This window comes from Peromyscus eremicus, chromosome 7, assembly GCF_949786415.1.
Source record: "Peromyscus eremicus chromosome 7, PerEre_H2_v1, whole genome shotgun sequence".
NCBI classification, from domain to species: domain Eukaryota; kingdom Metazoa; phylum Chordata; class Mammalia; order Rodentia; family Cricetidae; genus Peromyscus; species Peromyscus eremicus.
Window position 1 is genome coordinate 89949418 of NC_081422.1, and position 15566 is coordinate 89964983.

The 15566-nt window shown below is 38.7% G+C and overlaps 1 protein-coding gene across 2 annotated transcripts in view; it reads right to left on the reverse strand.

The window, feature by feature from the left end:
• The window catches only part of Trpc1 (transient receptor potential cation channel subfamily C member 1), a 57039-nt gene that overhangs the window by 22328 nt on the left and 19145 nt on the right, over positions 1-15566 (reverse strand). For both annotated transcript variants that reach the window (XM_059268381.1, XM_059268380.1), the window contains 3 exons: positions 14472-14674; positions 3294-3425; positions 711-906 (listed from right to left, as the gene is read on the reverse strand). In XM_059268381.1, coding sequence (XP_059124364.1) covers positions 711-906; positions 3294-3425; positions 14472-14674 — 531 coding nt within the window. The remainder of the gene's footprint in view (positions 1-710; positions 907-3293; positions 3426-14471; positions 14675-15566) is intronic.

Genomic DNA, 15566 nt, shown 5'->3' on the forward strand with positions numbered 1-15566 from the left:
TATTAAGTGGTATCTAGAATAACAAGATTTCAAGTGCAAATGTTCTAAGTCTACAGTGGTTTGAGGCATGGACAAAGATTCTCTAATATTCCTGTCATCAAGAGGTGGTGGGCAGAGGAGGAAATCACTGTTCCCATTTGTCCTTTATTTCAGTAACCTGTGATTGCTATAGCCAGCAGAAGGGACTACATTCTAGCAGAAGGGACACAATGTGACCTCTGAAAGGCCTCCTTCAAGGTCATGCTTCTTTTACCTTCTTCACTGACCTTTAGAGTTAGGAGTTGCCCTGTAAAAAGGCCTACTACCCCAAAGCCACCAAGCTGTGAAAAGCCCAAGAAACACAGACACATGAAGACATTCCAGTCAGCCCTTAGCTGCTTCTTGGCCCATGGCCTCACTGCCCACTGTGATTGTGTGCTCCAGGTTCCAGTTTTGAGTTCTCAGGAGCTCCACTTTCTGTGGACGTGACCATCTGAGCACTCAGCCTACTGAGACCATGCTATTCATGGTCCTGGCTGATGTTCAGACACCAGAGATTTGAGTGACAACCCTACAAACAGAATCATTTTCAGATACTCGCATGGGCTTTCCTTTAAGCTGTATATACAATGTTGAGTTATGAATGTGTATCTATATGGTTATAACTTTTTATTTTATTTGAGAAGCAAGGTAAAGAAAATAATTTAAATACATCACAGAAAGCTTCATACCTCCTTTTGGTTATATTTGATTGCAAGTTTTAGGCGACTTAAATTCATTCTTTCTTCTAGTAGTCCCCGTTTGTCAAGAGGCTCATCGCTAGATGTATGGTTTAGGATAACTTCCAGTTCACGAGAATTCCTGGCTTGTGCAAGCAAATCTTTAGCAAACATCTTGCACTGACGAGCTAGCTCTTCATAATCATTCCTACAAAATGCATAGTCCACTATTAGGAATGCCATTCCCACTGCCCAATGAGATTGCATCACTAGAAATTACTTTACTCAGTAATATTTAAATTCTGACAGGGCTACATAAGATCTGCCCTTTTTCCTGCTGACAATCACAGGAGCTTCAGATACTCTCCACAGCTGTAGAGAAATATGCTTCCTGTGCCCACATTGATGATTTCAGATGAACACAGTATACTTAATATATTGATACTCCGAGAAGCACTTATAAAACTTGTTGGTCAGTTTTTCACCCAACTCACTTCTCTCTCTGTAAGATGGCTAAAATTTCCCTTGACATTACTCACATAAACTATAAAAACAGTATTTTTTCCTATAGTAATTTTCTACAATATACATATAAAAATCTACAATATACATATGCTACTTCTAATACTGAAAAAGTATTGGGACTGATATTTAAAGTGTTCACTTGAGTGAAATTCAAGTTAGAAAAACACTAACAGCGCCTCCTAAGGAACTCTCTTCGGAAGTGCTAGTTTCCAAACCTTACCGCTGTCTTTGACTTACTTATAAAAACTGTACTTAACATAGTTTGTGAGAAATGAAGTTTTAGCACATAATTATTCATTAAATATCAATTACATGAAATTTATAATTCAGCTAACCAAAAATAAGTATATTACAAACAACTATGAGTCATGCATAAGAGGCCGGACTTTAGAAAATTACTTTATTCAGCTTTTTGCCCCATGAAAAAAGAAAGGCGAACAGAAAGGCTGCTTAGTCTTTGCACACAGTCAACGTTCCCATGAATGGCTGTATTTAGCTAGACTCAAAACTCACAACTTTTCCGTAGAGGCAAACATTTCTTCATTGTCTGCATTACTACATAACCTGAGAACAATTAGTTGTTTAACAACTAGTTCTTTAACACATGAAGTATTCATTACATGCCTTTTGGTTTAGGACTACAGCTGCAGATGGGAATATGCATCAGAAGTGTTATTACAAAGACATCTCATCTTTAAATAAACATTTAACAGACTGCTAGAGCAAAACATACAATTTATTAAACTGTTTAATCTGTAATAGGTTATGGGAAGGTAATTAAGTGACTGTACAGTTTAGACAGAGCTACAGTTAGTGATGAGGAAAGATCTTGTCCCCCAAATATAATTTATGGGGATTTTGTCCCATTTTGTTTTGTTTTGCTTTTTGTTTTTAAAGGCAGGGTCTCACTGTGGCTGCCTGGAATCACTAGGTAGACCAGGCTGGCCTTTGAACTCAAAAGAGTGAGCTCTGCCTCCCAAGATTTGGGTTTAAAGGAGTGTGCCACCACACCCTACCCTTGTCTCTGTTTTTTGGGACAAGGTTTGTTATGTAGCCCAGGGAACTAGCTTCCATCTTACAGCAATCCTCCTGCTTCCACCTCACAAATGGTGGGACTGCAGGCATGTAGCACCATGCCTAGCTAATAACTTTGCTTCTTTACGTTTTAACTCTGCTGCCAACTTGTTGCTGACATTAGCAAAAACATCTAGTTTTTGTAGATCTTTCTCTGTTTATTAAACACCAGGTTGAAATAACTAAGTTCTAGGGTAACATTTGAATCTAACTTTATTAGTTCATGATTATAATACAATCATAGCAGTTGTTCAAATCTTTTTTGGAATAAATTAGATAAATTCTATTTTATATGGAAACAAAACCAAGGTTAAAATAAAATTTTCATATTTAATAGAATTTATTCACAGCCTCATGTGCTAATAAAATTGAGTTTCTTTAAAATGTTTTATGAGTTCACCAAAGTATATAGATGTCATATCGGGTTTTTTTTTTTTTTAATGTAATGTACTTAAAGAATAGTAATTCTAAACCTGAAAACTTACATGTAATCTTTCATAAGTCTCTGGACTCGGAACTTTCAAGAACACACTATGTATGCTTGAATTAAGGCTAAAGAAAACTGTGAGTTTCTGGTCCCACTCCAACAGGTGTGAATGAACTTTGTTGACTTTTCAAGATGGAATACAGCCACACAAGATGTGGCCACAGGGGCAACCATGACAAGGCAGTGGGCTCGTGTACAGTCCCTGTCGGCACTTTGCAAATGGGAGCTGATAAGAGGGAACTAGAGACACTCGCCATAAGGATGATCACGAGATTTGCTGGGGGGCTAAGTGGTTACCAAAGAACGGTTACAGAAGAGCAAAGGACTGAGGCGGAGTCAACTAAACAGCACCAAGATATGTTCCTTTGACCGAGAAAGAAAATTCCAAGTGGCAATGACATTAGTCATCTTAGATTAAATGTAAATAAATACAAATTATCATTCAGCCAATGAACAGACTGAAGCAGAATATTCTACGACAAAAGACAAACAACATCCATTCTCCCCACCTGAATTCCACCTCCACGAGGCTGAGTTCCTTTAAGTCAGCACTAAGTTCAAAGGCTCTCAGGATCGGGTCCTCCTCTGTTAGCATTATTAGAGCTGGGCTGGCCAGACATCTATAGATATCAAGACGAAACCTGTGATAACATTTGATTACACAATGTAAAAAAAATTACCCTTGTTAGTTTGAATATACAATGTTTATAAAATATAAAACATTAAAATATAAATACAAATATGCTTATTTCAAGATAATTTCCATAAGGAGAAACACCTAAAACTTAAATATTCTGAGGAACAAATATTGGAAAATGTTGTCCCCTGTTTAAGTTACTGTCTCTTTTCAAACTTTTGGCTGCCTTGGTATAGCTGTAATTTCAGCTCTCAGGCAGCTGAGACAGGGTTGGGAGTTTGCAGGTTACAAAGCAGGTTTCAGGCCGACCTAGGATAATAGTAAGAGCTGCCCCTACCTGGAGGGGTCAGAGATCAGAGAGGTGAAACTACTATAGTCAAAATGGCCCATGACATCTCAACAATATGGCTGCCTGAAGAAGACCAGCATAATGACATCGCAAGCTGATGTGCCAATGTAGAGAGTGGACATTCCATCTGGTCCCACTCCAGATAAAGAGCTGTAGGTGGTCAACGCCTGCTGAGAGAAGAATTAGATTTCTCCAAGGGTAGCTCATGTATAGGATGTCCAATCCCAAATGGTCAGCCCGGGACACATATACATACAAGCAGGATTAAATGGACTCGGGAGGTTGTATAAATACTTAACAATAATAATTAAGAGACCATAGATTTAGGAGGGGGAACACATGAAGAGCTTGAGAGGGAAAGGAGATGTGGGAGTGATATAGGTAACAGTGCGTGTGTGGAAAGTTCTCAAGAAAATAAATAAATAAAAAAGAATAAAGAACCCACAATTTAATTGTACTTATGACTATACAGAAGAACACTATTGTTGTTTCTCTTCAGATAAATGTTTCTTGTTAAATGCATTTGTCAGTTGCATAACTACATTAAGACTGTAGAACACCATGCCTCAAGAAAATAAAAATTTACAATGTTTAAACTGAATATTCTTTTACTTCTGAACATCTTAATTGTAGGAGAAATATTCTGTCTATAATTCCTATCACTTAACATTTCAGTTAGTCTGGAAAATGTGAACACAAATACTTTAGTGGTCTAATTTAAAACCTACATTTCTCCTTTCTTAATTCTATTTTTGTTTATAGTTTATATAATCAGATAAAGTTAATTGAAAAGATAGCTACCTTGTGATTTCTCTTTTTAAAAAAAAGACAAATGGGTCTGGAGAGATGGCTCAGAGGTTAAGAGCACTGACTGGCTGCTCTTCCAGAGGTCCTGAGTTCAATTCCCAGCAACCACATAGTGGCTCACAACCATCTATAATGAGATCTGGTGCCTCTTCTGGCATACAGGGATACATACAGACAGAACACTGTATACATAATAAATAATCTTAGAAAAAATAAGTCAATAAAAAAAGACAAATGATACAGAAAGAAATCGTCTGTAATATAAAGTAAATTTCTATTCCTGAACCCACATAATTTTAAAGGAAATGTATTAGAAATAATATAATATGGACTGAATGATTACTAAGTCTTTCCTCTCCCAGAGACCAAACTTTAGCATTCTAAATATATTTAACATATGCTACAATAAGTCAGGTTACAATTTTGAAAGATTTTTCAAATAGTTATGAGTGAAGTTATTCAGTTATGTATAATTACTACCTAATTGAGATAATCCCTTTTACTCTCTGTAATTTAATAAATATTCCTATTTCAATACCAAAATAGGAAACAAACAAAAATTCATCAAAATGCTTTATTTATAAACATTTAAATATAAATCTTAGTTCACAAATTTGGGAAATATAATCCATATGTTTCTTTTACAAGTAAATTTAATACACACTTGTCATTTTAAAGAGTAGACAATCTGTTAACCTGGAATGCCACAACCCTCCTCTACAGTCACCATATTTCAATGCATCTCATTCTTTCCTACAACTGGCTTTCCATTTAAAGGCTGTCCATTGGATCTCTACTAATGAGCATTGAAGGTGCTCCTAATTTGTTTCTACTAAAAAATGAAACAACAGATACTCTTTAATTCTTACACCCTATACATAGCTCAAACTGCTGGGTAAATAAAGCATGCATGCTGTATATTCTGAGAGATTACTGAAAGCCATAAAATAAGAAGAGAGAATTTCCCCACATGCCTTCATTATGTCCACTGTATCAGGCATTGTCATCTTAAACCTGGCCAACTTAATAGTAAATGGAACTTTAGACTGTTCTAATCTCTATTTCTTTAGAAGCTTGAATATTCTTTTATGCTTAATATACAGTTATGCTTCTGTAAAATGCCCATTCGTATTCTATAACCCACTTTTCCATTGATTATTCTCTAGTCAAAAGTGATTCAAATACCTTTTCAGTTGGTTGTTTAGTTTTTTTGTTTCGTTTTTGTTTTTGTTTTTTTGGTTTTTCGAGACAGGGTTTCTCTGTGTAGCCCTGGCTGTCCTTGAACTCAGAGATCTGCCTGCTTCTGCCTCCTGAGTGCTGGGGTTAAATGCACCACCACCACCTGGCAGTTGTTTAACTTTTTACTTTCTTCATAATGTGCTGTGGATATTGCTCTGTATAAATAAAATGCTGATTGGCCAGTAGCCAGGCAGGAAGTATAGGCGGGACAAGCAGAGAATTCTGGGAACAGGAAGACTTTTTTTAAGTATTCAGGTTGGCTGTGAGCTCATAGTCCATCTGCCTCAACCTTTCAAGTAGCTCAGATTATGGGCATACACCACAATATCTAGTTTATCTGTATCTTAAGTATTTCTGAAGAGGCAACTGCCTGCACTAGAACTACCAAGTATGTGTGGACAACTTATCTTTGTGCTTTCATTGATATATCTACATTGATGAATTCTATCAGACCATTACAGATGGCATGCAGGCATAAGTAGGGTTTCAGGGAAGCTGCACAACACAATATGGGCACGTGATGCCAAAAACACTCCAAATTTGCTCTTGATTTTGAATTTTTAGCTGTTTCACATTCACAAACCTTTTACTGTTGACAAGTTTCATGACCCTCCCATTGAGTTTAAGAAGCTATGGTTGAGATCTGCCTCAGTCTTTCCTATTCCCTGTTCAATAAAGAGGTGTATTTTTATCTGGTTCAAGCTAGTAAAGCTGTAACTTTGGGCTAGAAGAACCAAATAGTGGACTGGACAAAACGACCAATGGAAAACCGGCTTCTCTAAACTGAGACTGCAGGTCAAGATGAGGCCTGCAGGGGACCAACCAGAAATGTCAAGAGATACTCTGGAAATGAGAAAGCTACAGGTGGATCAATAGTGTTTCCACAAATCCCCAGCTGACTAGACAATTAGATTATGTGGGTAACACATAAGTTTAGAAAAAGAAAAGACCTAAAGAAGTACAAAGAAATTACTTAATGCAGGATCATATACAGGAATCCACAAGCAACCAAATGATGCCATTTAGATAAAATTTGCAAAACAGTGCCAACATGGACACAAAAATTAGACTCTGTTGTTTTTATGCACTGGGAGAGTTGCTAATAGCATGATGTTTTAGTCTGAAATGGTTAAACTCTAAAGTTAAAGTGATCAATGATAAACTTTATAAATATCCTGTCTTAGTTAGGGTTTCTATTGCTATGAAGAGACACCATGACCATGACAACTCTTATAAAGGAAAACATTTAATGGTGTGGCTTACATTTTCAGGGGTTTAGTCTATTATCATCAGGGCAGGACATGGCGGTGTGCAGGCAGACATGGTGCTGGAGAAGAAGCTGAAAGTCCTACATCTTGACTCACAGGCAACAGGCAATGTCTGTGGTCTCAGACATTGGTTGGTATCTTGAGCATATATGAGACCTCAAAGCCCAACTCCACACTGACACACTTCCTCTAACAAGATCACACCTACTCCAACAAGGCCACACCTCCTAATAGTGCCACTCCTTTTGGGGCCATTTTCTTTCAAACCACCACATTCCACTCCTTGGCCCCCAAAGGCTTGAAGCCATATCATAATGCAAAAACACATTCAGTCCAACTTCCAAAGTCCCTATAGTCTCTAACTGTCTCATACTTATTTAAAAGTCTAAAGTTCAAAGTCTCTTCTGAGATTCATGCAATTTCTTAACTGCAGTCCCTTGTAAAATCAAAATCAAAAAGCAGATCATATACTTCCAACATATAATGGCACAGGATATATATTACCATTCCAAACATGAAGAAGAAAGCATAGAGAGAAAATCTGGATCAAAGCAAGACCGAAAACCAACTGGGCAAACTCCAAACTCTGCATCTCCATGTCTGATATCAAAACACTCTTCCAATCTCCAACTCCATTCAGCTTTGTTGACTGCAACATACTTCTCTCTCTTGGGCTGGTTCCACTCCGTTAGCAACTTTTCTCAGCATGTATCTCACTCTCGCATTTCCAATATCTTGGGGTCTCCAAGGCAATCTAGGCTTCACCTTCACAAAGTTCATGCAATCACCTCTCTAGCCTCCATTCAGGGACACCACTGACACATGCCTGGCCTCAGTGGCTTTCCTTAGACGCAGAGGAAGATTATATAACCTGTTTCTTCTATCCTTAACTCTAAAGCCAGAACCACGTGGCTGAAGCTGCCAAGGTTTGTTGTTTACTGGGGGCTGGAACATGGCCCCCTTGTTCAATTACATCTTCACCAGCTTTCTGTTTTCTATGGTTTCCTTAACTGCCTAAGTTTGGCTGTTCGGGAACTTGCTCTATAGACTAGGCTGGCCTCAAACTAAAGAAATCCTCCAGCCTCTGCTCCCAGAGTGCTGGTATTAAAGGCATGTACCACCACACTTGGCTCTAAACTTTTCTTTTGCTTTCTCTCTTTCTTTCTAAGATTTATTTAGCTATTTTCTGTATATGAGTGCTCTGTCTGCCTCAGATTAAGAAATGGAATAAAGGGATTGGTAACCTCAGGGCAAGATGATACCCAGATAAATTCTCAACTTGTGAAAAGGAATTAAAGAAAAGCTTAGAGCAGGGTGTAGTGATGCATGCCTTTAATCCCAGCACTTGGAAGGCAGAGGCTGGCAGATCTCTGAGTTTGAGGCCAGTCTGGTTCTATAGAGCAAATTCCAGAACAGCCAAGCTTAGGCAGTGAAGGAAATTATCAAACACAGGAAGCTGGTGAAGACAGAATTGAAATGAGGGGATCATGTTCCAGTTCTAGCAAGCAGTAGAACATGGCAGCCACATGGTTCTGGCTTTAGAGTTAAGGACAGAAAAAAATGGGTTATGAAATTTGCCTTCACACCTAAGAAAAGCCGCTGAGGCCAGGCATGTGTCAAGGTTGTCCCTGAATGGAGGCCCTGAGAGGCCATGCATGAAGCTGTGAAGTTGAAGCCTGGATTGCCTTGGAGAACCCAAGATGTTGGAGATGCTAGAGCCCTGAGATATCTCCCAAGGAGAGCTGCTAACAGTGAGCGGAACCAGCCTAAGAGAAAGAAGTGTGTTGCAGTCAACAGAGCTGAATGGAGCTGGAGATCTAAAGAGTACTTTGACATCAGACATGGAGATGCAGAGTCTGGAGTTTGCCTAGCTGGTTTTCAGTCTTGCTTTGGTCCAGTATCTCCTCACTATGTTCCTTCCCTGTGTTTTGGAATGGGGATCACAGTTAAGAGATTGTATGACTTCGAACTTCAGACTTTTAAACATTGTTGAGACTGTGATAGACATGAGAACTTTTGAAGTTGGACTAAATGCATTTTGCATTATGATACCGTTACATGTTTATGGGGGCCAGTTAGTGGAATGTGGTAGTTTAAACATAACTGGCCCCCATAAGCTCATAGGGAGTAGCATAGGAGTTGTGGCTTTGTTGGAGTAGGTGTGGTCTTGTTGGAGGAAGTATGTGTGGTGATATTTTGTTTGTGCTCTAGCAAATAAAGCTTGCCTGGAGATCAGAGTGCAGAGCTAACCAATAGAGGCCAAGCAGTGGTGGCACACACCTTTAATTCCAGATCTTGGGATCTCATGCCTTTGATCCTAGTACTTGGGAGGGGCAGGCTTCTAATCCCAGAATTTTGGAGAAGGAAATAGGAAGTGATATGGCTGGGCAGAAAGAGGAAGTGATAAGGTGGGGTGGAAACAAGAGCTCATCCCCTTCTCAGTCTGAGGATTCCTAGAGGTAAGAAGTCTCTCTAGTGGCTGGCTGTTCTGCTTCTCTGATCTTTTAGCTTTCACCTGATATCTGACTCTGGGTTTTTGTTATTCAGACCAATTAGAATTCACACTACAAGTATGTCATTGTAGGGGTGGGTTTTGAGGTCTTATATATGCCCAAGCCATGCCTAGTGCCTCAGTCCACTTCCTATTGCCTTCTCATCAAGATGTAGCCAGCACCACATCTGCCTGCATGACACCATGTTCCCTGCCATGATGGTAATGAACTGAACCTCTGAAACTGTAAGAGAGCCACCCCATTAAATGTTTTCCTTTATAAGAGTTGCCATGGTCATAGTGTCTCTTCATAGCAATAGAGACCCTAACTAAGACATGACTGTTTTGAGGTTTCCTCTACCAAAGAAATTAATCCAAATCTCTTCATTTTAGCCTCAGGCAGAGTTTTTGGATAAGGGCAAAAGCAGTCACTTTCTTGACCAAAATATCACAAGAAAGATCTCTAGGCAACATACTAAAATTCTTCTCTTCTGAAACTGCCTGAGCCAGCCCTGCTGGGGATGTCTTTCTGTATGCTGTGAATATATGCTGTTCCCATTGGTTAATAAATAAGCTGCTTTGGCCTATGGCAAGGTGGCTTAGAGGCAGGCAGGAAATCCAAGCAGATATATGGAGAGAAGAAAGGAGAGGAGAGAGAGATGCCAGCCACCGCCCAAGGAGCAGCAAGATGTCAGCAGATGAGTAACGCCACAGCCATGCAGCAACACGTAGATTTATAGAAATGAGTTGATTTAAGATGAAAGAGCTAGCTGGCAAGCAGCTAAAGCCATAGGTCATACAGTTTATAAATAATATAAGCCTCTGTGTGTTTACTTGGGTCCTAGTGGCTGTGGGACCATGGGTGGGATCTGAGAAACCTTTCAGGTACACAGCCCCCCACAGTTCAAACCATTGTCTTCCATGTTTCTACTAGTATGGCCCATTAAGTAGTGCTTAAAGCATTCCACTGCTTTCCTAACTCAAAGTACCAAAGTACAAATTCCTCAAAAAAACAAACAAAAAAACATGGTTAGGCCTATCACAATACTCCAGTCCCTGGTACCAACTTCTGTCTTAGTTAGGGTCTCTATTGCTGTGAAGAGACACCATGACCATGGCAACTCTTATCAAGGAAAGCATTTAAGGGGTGGCTTATATTTTCAGAGGTTTAGTCCATTATCATCATGGCAGGACATGGTGGTGTGCAGGCAGACATGGTGCTGGAGAAGTAGCTGAGAATCCTAAATCTTGACTTGCAGGCAAGAGGAAGTAGTCTCAGACACTGGGTGATATCTTGAGCATATGAGACCTCAAAGCCCACTTTCACAGTGACACACTTCCTCCAACAAGATCACACCTATTCCAACAAAGCCACACCTCCTAATGGTGCCACTCTCTTTGGGGGCCATTTTCTTTCAAACCACTATGTACCCTAAGATCGGAATTTTATGTTTTAAAAGAGTAAAACTTAGTTTGTTACTTTATACTTTATTAGAAGTGAATTATACTCTCTAATTCCTCAGAATTAAGGGAGAAGTTACCAGGAGAAAGAAATCTGGGAATCCTTTGTATAAATGAATATAAAGCAGAACACATTTACAAATAATTCACGGGTCAAGAGAATGAGTAGACAAGCCATATAGTAACCACATTGATGCCTGAAACCATCAAGAGCAGGAAACACTACAGTGGTGCTCCTCAGCTTGTAAGGTTCAACTTACAACTATTTCTATGCTTTTCTACTTTGCAAGTGTGAAAGTTCCCTACATTCAGTAAAAACTGAACATCACAGTTTTTTTAAATTAGTATGTATTACCTAAATATTTCTAAAGTACTTAACAGCTCTACTTTACAGACAAGGAAATCAATGATGGAAGAGGTTGTTATTTCTTCTTTGGAAATAACATTGCTTCAATACAATGCAAACATCTTTGGATACAATGTATAATAATACCTGAGACCAAGTAATTTTACTTTTCTAAATACCCTCTGCTGGCCTCAAATTTATGATCCTCCTGCTTCAGCATTCTAGGTAATGAAGTTATAGATGTGTGCTACCATGTCTAAGACTGGCCATATCTCAACACTACCACAATGAGAATCAAAACCATATGTAAAGCACACAAAAGGCTTATTCTGAAAAGCTGACTTCTCAACCAGCTGACAACTATACTTGTAATAAAATTGTCTATGGAGTGATCTTGTTCAAACTATAGAAGGCAAGTACTTTCTTGATCTTAAAATTTCAAATGGGGAGATAAGAGATGACAAATAGTAAAGAAGTAAAGATAAATATGGTCTAAGAGGGAAAATAAGAGGCATGAAGAATTCAAATATTTAGTGAGAAATTAAGTTTTGTGGGTTGGAAAGATGGTTCAGTGGTTAAGAGTACTCATTGCTCTGCAGAGACCTGAGTTCAGTTCCCAGCACCCACATGATGGTAAACAAGTATAACATGACCTGTGAAGCTTGGGTCCTGGAACCTTGACTAAGTGTGGGAAGGGAATGAAGAAAGGGCAAACTACACACACACACACACACACACACACACACACACACACACACACACACACAGTAAAGCTGGGAGCAGGTAGGGTTTTGCTACCTCTGGAACCTCTCAGCATATTTAATATATATAGCACAGAGGGAGGGCTTAGCTATTCTCAGTAGGAGATCTCTGTAGGTAGTTGTCTCAGGCTACAAATATCTAGTCTTTGCACACTCATAAACTATGTTATCAATCCTTCATAAACACTCACACCTGGGCACCTGATGGTATATTTGCCACTCCTCTGGAGCCTTACCTGGGTAAGACTTTACTATCCTGGAGGGGCTGAGTCACTGAAGTCCTCAACATGGCTATGCTCATGTCAACAATATACATTCACTCAGGACTCCACTCACTCAGGGCTTCCTCTGCTCCCTATACAAATGTCTGTAACTCCAGTTCCAGAAGATCTGGTCTTCACTGCAAACATGTGGTATACAAATACACATGCATGCAAAACACTCATACATATAAACTAAAAATATTTAAATAAATGTTTTAAAGTTGCCTTCTACTAGGAATAGTGGTGCATACCTACAATCCAAGTACTCAAGAAGCAGAGAGGCAAGAGGATCATAACTTGAAGGTCAGCTTTAAAGGTGAGTTCCACTAGCCAGTGCTTATACAGCAAGACTCTGTCTCAAAAAGTTAACATGATGATGGTCATGATGGTGGTGGTGATTATTGATGCAGGTCACAGAAATATGAAGTAGGAATTTAGCTGACAACAACAAAACTATACCTGGAAGAAGCCAAGGGCTCTTCCAAAGGATAAAGTCAAAGCTTAAGGAGTCTTGGCTTTGGAATATTAGCCATTTCCTGCTATGAATTTCTCGTGAGCTCCTGTAGCTTTTCCATTCCTAGAACGGTGTGTTTGATCATTCATTGGGCACAATTTCCCCTATACAATTAAAGTATTTAGATAACATTTCCCAACTGTGCTAACAACAGTTACACAGCCAGACACCTAACTTCAAGCCTTTCTGTAATTATCATCATTAGCAACATCCAGCCAGGTCCACCTCCAGACAAAAGTATCTTATCTGAGATACTTCCCAGACTTTCTAAGAACAGACTGCAGATAGATAGCATCCAGACTATCTGTTAGAGAAGGCCAGGCAGATGTGCTAATTAAGCTTAACCTTCCTTTCTTCCAAGTGCTATCTGTAGCTTAGATCTCCCTTTAACAATTACTCAGAACTAAAGGGCTTTTACATACCAGGTACATCAAGCTGTGATGCAGGTTGCTTAGTTACCTAGCTACACCTCCCCCGCCCTGCCAGAAAATGGGCAACCGAGTTAAGCTGAGAGAGATACAGCTCCAAAGGGATAAAGGGCAGTTTTATTTCACCCAGTGACTTATAAAATCCTAACATTTTACCTAACCACTTCTAAGAATTTAGTTTGAGCACATATATCTCCCTTTTCAGATCTATTAACCGAATTTAGCCTTTACTTGATTCATTCCTCATTAGCCACTTCCCTTTTGGGTCACTATGATAGCTGAAAATTACTGCTTTTAGTGTGGATCTTATCGTCCCTCCTTTTGACCCTGAGGGAATTCAAGCCTGGTGACCTTGCCTTAGCCAGAGCATTACTATTGCATGGGTATATAACTATAAACCTCAGAGACTTAAGGAGGACTAGATTGGGGAACTAGAAGAATGAGATGGAAGACGAGGAAGAACTAGATGGGAAAGAACGAGATGAGAAAGAACTAGATGGGGAATTAAGATAGAACTTAAAGAGAACAGCAGAAAAGTATAGAGAGAAATCAGGCAAGAAAGGAGCTAAGTATGAGAGCAGAAAAGAAGCTGTATATAGAGAGAACTGACTCAGAAGAATAAAGTGAATAGACTAAAAAGTTTTGTGTACATAAATTATTCGTGAATCTCTCAGATTAATTAATTTGCCTCTGATGGCATCTCTTCTGGAACTCTGGGAAAAGAGTATAGAGGGGCTGGACCTCAATAGTCTTTAATAGATGATGATGGTATAGTAGTAGTTTTGTTTTCTTTATAAGGTAGCAAGTGGTGCCCTTCTACTCCTGCTACCTGGAACTACTCTTGAACTAATAACATGCCTCTAAAAAGCCTTAGCAGAAAGAGTATGAAATAAACTTCATTTATAACTTGAAGGATTTTCCTATTTAGCATTTGGTAAACATTTCTGAAAATTTCAGAATTCACCTCATGAGCAAAGGAGCTAGAAATCTGGCTTTCCTAAAGCACCCAAGCACATTTCTCAGAAGTTGCACCAAAAGAACTTTTTTTTTTTTTAAAGTAAGCATCATTGACATGTACCTTGGCACATCACTCTTCTATTTATCAAAATCCTAATTTTCTAACCTGGAATGTCTGAGGCTGTCCTTTTTGTTCTTTGCAGAACACAGCGTGCATTCACAGCCAACTGCATGGGGCTTGGGCAAAGACACGTCCTGCTTTAAAAGCATTGTAAGAATTTCATAATTGTTCCGATGAGCCGCTAAAATGACAGGCGCAACATCCATCGTTGTTGAGTATTCGGGATTCTGAATTCGTTCCATAAGTTTCTGAAAAATAGTCATACAAATGTCCAAAGGTTATTATCTGTGACTTCAAAAATATACTTATCTAAAGGATGGAATAATAATAATATCATACAAGGAACTTTAGAATTATTTTAAGAATAATACATTTTACTTCAACTCATTTTTGAAACTTTAAAGTTTCAATTCTAATTAACAAATGCTATATAATACAACAGATAGAATTTTCAATAGACAACATTCCTATTTTCCTTATACAGAAGCAAGGGTATCTAGAGAAATACCTTAAGAAAAAGTATTAATTTTTTTTTAAATTAAGAGAAACATGCATGATAAGGAGAAAGAACAAGAATTTTAGGAAAGAATAAAATGGAAAAATAGGAATGTTAAAAAACAGCCATAGTATAAATGCATGAGAAAAACTAAAATTTCTACCTGTATGGCCAGCCTCGTCCTACAGATAGCAATAAAGCTGCTACTTTATACAGTCCAATCCCTGCCTAGTTTGCAACTTGTCACAAATGCACAAGATCACTACAATCACAGTTAATATTTAATGAGAACTGGAACTGCTAGTCATTTATCATCCCATTTAACCCCTACAGTGAACTATGACGTTGAGTATAATTACTAATGAAGAAACTGAGGCTCAGAGAAGTTAATGTGCCTGAACCATAATCACCACAGGTGCCAATCACATCCAGGTTGTGTTACTCAGGACCCTAAGCTCCTCCCACTACAAGGACCCTTAGGCCTACAATGGTATGAAATGAGAAAAAGAAACAAAAACAAAAATAACATTAGTAATTTAAGAATCAGGGTTAAATAAAAAGGTTGGCTATTTTATGACTATTGCATATTCTTTCCAATGCTTCTCACTTTTTTGCAGAGGTTTCCCTGAGAGCTGTTTGATTCC